We start from the raw sequence: 8987 nt of genomic DNA, 5'->3' as shown, positions 1-8987 counted from the left end.
CATTTTCCAGACCACAAATTGAAATTGACCCCAGACACGCGGTCCGGCCAGGAATTGCGACGACGATGGCGACTGGAGCTCAAAGTCGAAATCCAAATCAGTTGCTGCATCTGGAATCGCAGTCTGGATGGACCCAGGATGCCATGGGGCTGGGACATTTGTATGCAAATGTGTACGGTGATTGCTCGCCGCAGAAGACCGAACAGCCAAACCACAGGCAAGACGGTAGGAGCGACCACAATGAGCATAAATTACACGACCCGAAGGAGGAGCCACCACCAGACGGTGAGTACTTTTTCGGCGGGAGGGGCCCCCCGAGGGGCAGGGGGCCACAAAATTGATCATTTCTTGCCGGGATGTGGATGATGAAGAGCTGGCTAGCCGGCGCCATTGGAGTGCGGCGTTGCCACTTGAATTTTTGATTTAACAAATGCTCATTTGTAAAACGGCCCTTGCCAGTTGGGCTCCTCAAACCCATCCCTGCCCACACCCAGCCCCATCCTGGCCAAATTCAAATGGGCCACAGCCTGGGCCGAGCCACAGCAAACGCTCCAAAGTCCCTCGGATCAGAGCCAAACTTCTGCTCAACTGGCTGGCAACAATAATAATGTCACGTTTATCGTGTGCAGCTAATTACTAACAAAAAGATAGTTTGTAATCCTACACAACTGGGGGATTGGCGACTGGTGAACGGCGAACGGAGAACTTGGCCAGAAGAGTTAGCCAAGCGTGGCCAAAAGTGCCTCCAGGAGGAGGAAGGAGGAGGGTTAGAGCAACACAGACCGACCACCGGTAGCCTGTGTTCGGCATTCAGTATTCCGTATTCTGTATTTTTGGGGGAGCAAACTTTGCTAGCAAAGCACAAGCAAAGCAAAGGCGCAGGCCATCCCAGGCAGCCGTCGAAACTTGGCCAAAACATGTGCTGTGCAATCTGGGGAGCTGGGTTTTCTGGGCATTAGCACACGCCTGCCTGAATGTCTTGGCCGACCACCAAGAGCCAGCCGAATTCCAAGCGGAAAAGCCAACACACCCCGAGCCACGCAGCAGCTGCTCAACTTTTGCACAGCTCGGGGGGATCAACGTCTTACGCAGCTTGTGTAAACAGTTTATGTATTTGTATAAATATAGTACAATATGATTTATATAATATGGCGTGTGGCGCACACACTCGCACACCATAGTTTACAAAGTCAATCGTCTGGGTTAGTAAAAAAGTCAATCAAAACGTTCTCAAAAACTGCTCAAAAACATTACTCAGCTTTCGCTTATCTCAAATTTCATAAATCGTTTTTTTTAGTTAATTTATATATTTTTTTAGTTGGCCAAGTGAAGCAAAGCCAGCTTTGAGCAAAATTCTTAACATTTTTTGTGCAGTTTTCGCTTAACAATGTGCAAAACAATCTTCAATTATTCCAATATCACGGAAGATTCTTAGATATACAACGCTTTTATAGCCTATTTGCATATGTTTAATTGACACAACGCCTGACGGACGAACAAAACCGAAAATTAGAAGATAACATCATATAAATGGAACTCTCTCGGGTTTTAGTACGCATCATTTCGATGTTTACGTTAAAGCTTTTAGATTTAATGGTAACAAATATTTTAAATTATTACAAATATTTTTTCGATTTTAAAACCCAAGAAAGTCCTGTTTATCATGTCATATCCTTTAACAATATTTCATCAAATCAATCAACTTAAAGATTTTCCGAGTAACCATCACAAAATACACTCCTTCTAATGCACAAGAAACACAAAGTCCAGTCTTATTTTATAGGTTTTTGAATTCGTCGCGGTTTTAGGGTCAAATGCTCATTATAAAGTAATCTTATTGGCTAGAGGACCAGGTCTTGTGCCTCAAAGGCATCAGAACAAGTATATTTCGTGGCCTTTTCCTTTGGTTATTATAAACCATTTGCCTATCTCATATTCGCTCGATTTCCCTATCGTACTAAATCGAATAATATCGCTTTGCTTCTGAGACTCTCGAGTTGAACTAGAAATGAACGAAGTGCCTCTCGGCTTGGCACAGCCAGATGGCAGATGATGTGGCTCCGAGAAGCCCAGCTCCTGCGGCCACCTACAGTCCGTGCCCGTCAGTTGGCGTTCCAGTGCCCTTCACCATGGTCAAACCGCCGCCGAAGGACAGCAGGTCCTCCTGGTCCGGCTTGTCGCGCGTGGCATGGTAGGCCTCGCGTTCCCGATCCGGGAACTTGGTGGGCAGATTGGGCGAGTGCAGATTGACCTTGGCCTCAAAGCGCACGCCGGCCACCTCCACCTCGTAGTGGCCGGACAGCACGTACTCGTTGGTCACCGCCAGCTCGCGTCCCTCGGCATCAAAGTTGCGCACAAAGCCGAGGCAGACCTGCTTCTCGAACGTGTAGCCATAGCCGGTGGTGGTGGTCATGCCCACGTACAGGCCATCGCGATAGATGGGCTCGCCGCCCCAGCACCACATGTCCACCTCGTGGTCGTGGTCGTTCAGCAGCAGCTGCACATACATCCGCTTGACGCCCTCCTCGCGCTGCTTCAGCAGCGCCTGGCGGCCAATGAAGTCGATGGGTTTCTGTAAAGGCATTGTTCGATATTCATTTTTGGTCTGGCCGAACTTCGCTGGCTGTAACCCACATTCAACTTGACGCGCCAACTGCGTCCGCACTCCAGCGGCGTGGTAAAGGTGTCCAGATCCTGGCCCCAAAAGGCATAGAACTTCTCGATGCGCAGGGCTCGGGTGGCGTAGTAACCTGAAGTGGTCAGAGATGATATTACAAATGGAATAGAGAATTGGAAAATCTGTTTGCCACCCACCGGCATGCTGTATGTTGAACTTCTGGCCCGCCTGGTAGAGTCGCGAGTACACATGCAGGGCGTATTCGTTGGGAATATAGAGGACGTAGCCCAGTTCACCCGTGTGGGTGATGTTCAGCACTCGGATGCCGTCGGCCAGGCCCACATCCAGTTCCTGCAAGGGATTTGGTCATTGGTTATCAGCATTATCGACAAGCTATTCGAAGAAGGGTGGAGTTTCAGGGAAGTAGTACCCAGGCACTATATCACTAGGTGAAAACCTAATCTCCGAGAGACCTCCTTTGGGAGTAGTCACCTTGTAGGTGAAGAAGGGGAAGCTCTTGGGCGTGAGATCGGTGTCGGTGAGCTCGGAGAGCAGGATGCGCGAGTAGGGCCCCAGGATGCAGATGGCCGTGTACATGGAGGTCACGTCCGCCACGTTCACCTTGGCCCGCAGGTGGTCGGGCATGTGCTTGCGTATCCAGCACATGGAGCGCGTCTGCTGGATTGTGGGGGCAATCATCATGTAGCTGCGGGAATAAACAGCGTTAATAACCGAACATAAGGAGCCGTGGGAGACATCTACGCACTGCCGCTCGGAGAGACGGGCCAGGGAGCAGTCGTTCTCGTAGCCACCGTTGGGGTTCTGCATGCCCGTGTGTATGATCGAGCCCACGGCCACGTCCACGTCGTTGGAGCAGAGGTACTGCAGCAGGTCGACCACCTCGTTGCCCTTCGACCAGAAGTCGTACTTGGTGAAGGAGCTGTAGTCGGCGATGCCAATGCGCTCCCTGCAGGCCCGGTACTCGGAGGCCACGTGGTCGAACCACGGCGGCTTGCCGAAGGTCCGCGTTTGGGCGATCCGGAAGCGGGGCAGGCCAAATTCATCTTTAAAACATGGTGGGAGAGGAAAGGGATTAGTTAATCGGCTGTTAAACGTGACGATTAATAATTTAATGATTTATTTTGCCATATTTGTTAACATATTCTAAAAAGATCAATTTTTTTACAATATTAAACCATATTTCTTGTAAACGTTCCATTGATTTTATGATTGGTGCTGTACAAACTGTTGCAACAACTTAGTTTTATAGTTCCAATTATTGAATCAGTGCTACAATATCAACGCAGCACTCCCAAGATACAATATATTCCAGAATTTTTATAGGATACAATACAAAAAGAATATATCAACATCAACAGAATATATCAATATACGATATTTAGGACTTGTTTATATGTTTAAAAAAATAGTTAATTAAGTAAACCTATCAATAACTCCCTAGTTCCGATCACGGTCAACGCACAGTTCGAGAGTGTTTTATCGCGGTTGGAACTACTGAGTTATTGCAAGCAGGCAGCAAGGATTTATACATCTTATTAATGATATTTCAGAAGTACTTTTTAATACTTTAAAAGTCCGTTCCGTACTATTGCTTGTTTCAAAGCGGCAATACTGCGTTTCGGGCTTTTAAATTGTTGCTAACGATCAGCTAGATATGCAATAAAACAATACATTACACCTGTGTTCCAGGGATTTTATAATACGAATCACTTGTATGTGATATTACAGTCCATAAAATGTTTCGTATTATTAAATTGAGGTCAACATATTGCCATCTTAATTAGAGACCCTAAAAGTTCTACCAAGTAAAGTATTTACAAGTCTGTTGTTCCAGTTATTTAATAATGGAAACCCATTTTGTATAGCTTTAGATTTTATAAAAGGTTTTTCATTATTAAATTAAGGGTACATATTGCCATCTTAAATTGTGTGTAGTGTTTCAAACGCATTTCCAATCATTAGAAAGTTCGTTACGTACTATTTGCTCGGTTTAAAAACAAATAGTACGTGTCGGATTTTCAAATTATTGCTTACAATCAACATGCTCGAGAGCATTGAGATCTTTAAAACAAAGTGTTGTGCCTAAGTACCAGTGATTTTATAGCAGGAACCGTTCTTATGTGGTTTCAATAATTCATAAAATGGCTCGTACTATTAAATTAATGGGAACATTCGATTTTTGAGCCGCTTATAACACATACGCACCCTGCTTGTCCTGCTGATCGAAGTAGTTGGGTCGCTCGTAGCCCATCGACTGGCCGAAAACGGCGCCCGCCTCCTTCAGCTGCGGATAGATGGGCGACATGCGCAGGTTCCTGCCCGTCTGGAACTCCTCGAAGGGGTAGTTGATCTCGAAGTGCTTGCCGGGCGCCTCCTTGCAGCGGTCGCGCAGGAACTTTCGATTGTTGTGCAGCCCCAGGAACCGGCTGATGTCCAGGATGTGCAGGTCGAGGTAGGTGGAGCCCTTGGTTATCAGGTCGGTGAGCACGCGTCCAATGCCGCCGGATGCGGACACGCCCATGGTCTTGTTGCCGGCGGCCACATAGTAATTCTGTATCTCCGGTGCCTCTCCCAGGATCCACTTGCAGTCGGGCGAGAAGACCTGCAGCGAGTTGGTGAGCCTGTCCAGCGTGGCATCCCTGAAGGAGGGAACCCTCAGCAGCAGGGCGTCCAGCAGCTCGTGGAAGTGGTCCCAGTCCGGCGGATGTTGGCGCGCTGTCTGCGACAGGGGTATCACACCGTCCTCGTAGACCATCTTGGCCTCGCGCTCAAAGCCGCCGGCCAGGATGTGTCCCTCGCACTCGCGAAAGAAGATGCGCCCGTCGAAGTCCCGGACGAAGGGCGTGTCCGGACTGAGGCCCTCGATGGGCTTCGTGTGCAGATAGTGGTGCTCCACCGCCTTGAGCGGCACCTTCACCACCGGCTTGGACAGGGTGCCCACCTCGCGGGCCCAGAAGCCGGTGCAGTTGATAAAGTAGTCGCACTCCACATCGCCGGCCGTGGTCTCCACACCACGCACCTTGCCGTGCTCGCTGTGGATCTTCTTGATGGCGCAGTGCTCGACAATCCGCACGCCCAGTCGCTGGGCCTCGCTCATGTAGGCCTGGCACACCAGCTGGGGGTCACACACCCCGTCCTCGGGTATCCACAGGCCGCCTTCGATGCCGTCGAGGGACAGCAGCTCGCAGTGCTGGGCACACTGCTCCGGCGAGAGGATTTCGCAGCGCATGCCCCAGGCCAGGGCCTGGGATTTCATTCGATTGAAGGCGGTCATGCGGTCCCAGCTGCGGGCAAGATTGAGGCTGCCCACTGGCCGCCAACCGGTGGGCAGGCCGCTCTCCGCCAGCCGCTTGATCAGGTCAATCGAGTACTCGGCCAGCTTCAGTTCCGTGTAGCTGGGCTCGAAGCGCCCGGCCAGTCCGCAGGCGGTCCAGGGCAGCTCGCCACTCACGCGATCCTGCTCCACGAGCAGGGTCTCGCCGCCCCAGCCACTCAGGCCCAGGTGATAGGCCACCGAGGCTCCGGTTATGCCGCCGCCGCAGATGACGACGCGCGATTTGGTGGGCAGCTGGACGGCCAGCTCATCGCTGAGGTCCGCCGCCTTTTGCGGCTGGAACCTGCGCTTGCGCAGCACCTGCTCGTCCGCGGCATCCGCCTGACTGCCAGCCAGACGCACTGCGTCCGGAAAACCAGGCGAGCACCGCCGGGGAAGGCCAGCAACCGCACTTCCCGAGCGCCGCAGCACTTTCCACATCTTGTCCACCACAAACGATACGTGCGTATGAATCACAACCTCATGGAACACACCTAATCCTCTGCAGCTCCACAGGAATCGGGAAGAAGGCTATGTGGCTGTGAGATTGGGAAATTGGCCTTCGGAACAATAATATTGACGACAATCGGTATCGGAAGATGCAGTGCGACCGAGGTCTATCGCCAGTCGATAGCAGGTGGCCCGTCGACAGTCAGCTGTTGCCCTGCAGATGGCACGGAAACCGATAACACAGGGGTAAGCGTTATCGAAAATAAGCGGGGACACAAACCCGTGGCGCCAAATTCAAACTAGGCCTCTGCCTTTGGGAATAATTCCTGATTGCGGGACCTCTGTAAGAAAAATTACTCGTGCCTGGCACCCAATGTCCAGGGATTCTTATTTACCCATACACATAACGATCTTTGGACATTGTGAAGCGAATCGCGAAAACATTGCTGCGGTGCCGAATTAGGCCAAAGAAGAAATTTTAAAACTAAAAAAAGCACCAGTCATGTCTTGGAAATCATTTCTCTCATATTTGTTTTTTTTTATAATATGAAAGCTTTGGTTTCCAACTCGCGGTTGCGTAACCACATCTACATAAAATAAATTTATATAAACTATATGACTCAAATTCAAAAACATCTGCTTAAAAAATATGAACTTAAAAGACTACTTCGGAACACAACGATTCACTAATGTTTTAAGGGTGATCATCAAACAATTTGAGTTTCAATAAAAATTCTTTGACGATAGCCCTTAGATCACGATTGAAAACTTTCAGTGTTGTAAACTCATGTATGTGCAAACTATATATGATTTATTAAACCGCACTAAGTGCTCGATTCAAAGTGTTTAATCGAAATAACATACTTACGTTCCACTTATTTGATAATGCGAACCATTTCTATGTAGTTTTATAATTCATAAAGTGGGTTGTATTATTAAATTAAGGGGACTCATTGCAATCTTTGGTTCCTAATAATATTATAGTGCGATCCGTTTTCAGTGCTTGTTTCAAAACTGTTATTCGTGGAATTTTTATTTAAATACTTAAAATTGCTTTTTTTATAATATGATAGTTATGGCTTTCAATTGACGATAGCATACGCACTTATTAAGTTAATATAAATTAAATTTAATGTTTATACTATATACTGTGAAACCTTTTAATGTGATTTTATAATTCAATCTAATTTGCATTATTGAAATGAGGGAACCTATTGGTTTCTTCAATTGTGCTTCAAAAATATGTAATGTTCCAAATGTATTTTCCAATCATTTAAAAGTTCGTTACGCACTATTTGCTCGTTTTAAAATTGCAATAGTCCGTTTCGAACTTTTAAGTTCTTGGTATCAGGCAACTTGTTTGACAGCATGAGTATCTTTTTATTAGAACTTTATTTTATACGTATGTTTCAGTGACTTTTTTCTGCAAGCAAAATCACTCCTGCTTTGTACCCATTGTCCAGGGGTTGTTATTTGTAAATTCATAATAACCTCTGGACTTTGTGGAACGAATCATGATCATCACCATCAAGTTGCTACTGCACAAAGTCACCTCAAGCTAATATTGATAATAACAACCTCAGAAAAATAGCCCGTCGCGTTTTGAAAATCATTTGCCTTTTATTTTGTTTTGTTTTTAATAATAGGCCCCATCTATGGTTTTCAGACCACGATTGCAAAATAAATAATTTTAGTTTTACGATCTTTGCACACGATTAACCTATCTGTTATGTTTTGGGGGCCATTGTCAAAGAATTTGTATTCTAATCGAAATACTTTGGCACTGGCTCTTAGAGCATGACTGAATATTTTCCGCTAGTGATGTTGCCAAAAAGGATTCGCTTATTTTTTAAAGTGCATTTCCAAGATTTACATTTTTATTTGTGCAAAAATCTATCATGCATTAGAAAATGGAATCATCAGCTTGTTTTCATACATCAATCTCTTGGTTTTTAAATCGGATTATAAATATGTACGATGTACTGTAATTCCAAACACAATCAAAAAAGAGACGTCTTACCCTTTTTCATGTCTAACAGATCGTTTTCTTTGGCATGCTTCTATAGTTCATTCTAAGGACTATGATCTGTGGAACAAGTTCATAAGGTTCCGGCGAGAAAGTGCATTTATATTAAACATTTGTGCGAATCAATTATGCCTTGGAAAATGAAGTAATGAGACTTGATTGCAATGTTTTTTCACCTTCATTCATGTTTTACAGAACATTTTCTTTAGAATGCTTTTAAATTGCATGCTAAGGATTATGTTCAGTAAGAGAAGTTTGTATTATTTCAGCAACAAATGGATTTGCGAAATTAATCGTGAAATTTTTCGAAAGAAGGTGATATGGTCAAACATGTCTTACAGGGCATTTTTTGCAGAATGTTATTTAGTTTCTTCTGCGGATTATGCTCTGTATTACAAGTTTGTACTAATTTAGCAACGACCAAAGAAGCCACAAAGCCACAGCCATCGTGTCTAGGAAAAGGTAGTCACTAGATTGCTTTTAGTGCATCAATCTGGTGGTTATCTTTTTTCGAACAAGATGGCTTTCCCGCTGCAAATACAGATATTAAATATGTCACC

The 8987-nt window shown here is 46.2% G+C and overlaps 1 protein-coding gene across 2 annotated transcripts; it reads right to left on the bottom strand.

Annotated features, from left to right (window-relative positions):
* Nucleotides 1-1093: 1093 nt before the first annotated feature.
* LOC108021967 (pyruvate dehydrogenase phosphatase regulatory subunit, mitochondrial) lies at nt 1094-6568 on the bottom strand. 2 transcript variants are annotated; one of them, XM_017090803.3, is made up of 6 exons: nt 4844-6568; nt 3384-3681; nt 3110-3323; nt 2815-2968; nt 2635-2750; nt 1094-2572 (listed from the first exon to the last, which is right to left on the bottom strand). In XM_017090803.3, exons 1-6 carry the CDS (start codon nt 6390-6392, stop codon nt 2087-2089), a joined length of 2817 nt encoding a protein of 938 aa, XP_016946292.1. In that variant the 5' UTR covers nt 6393-6568; the 3' UTR covers nt 1094-2086. The 2 variants fall into 2 exon arrangements, 1 of the variants encoding a protein (XP_016946292.1); XR_007764490.1 differs by lacking the exon at nt 1094-2572 and having other exon boundaries at nt 3048-3323.
* Nucleotides 6569-8987: the final 2419 nt, after the last annotated feature.

Source organism: Drosophila biarmipes, chromosome X, assembly GCF_025231255.1.
Source record: "Drosophila biarmipes strain raj3 chromosome X, RU_DBia_V1.1, whole genome shotgun sequence".
Lineage (NCBI taxonomy): Eukaryota > Metazoa > Arthropoda > Insecta > Diptera > Drosophilidae > Drosophila > Drosophila biarmipes.
Note: the sequence above shows the minus strand (reverse complement) of the source record. Positions and strands in the feature narration are given on the sequence as shown.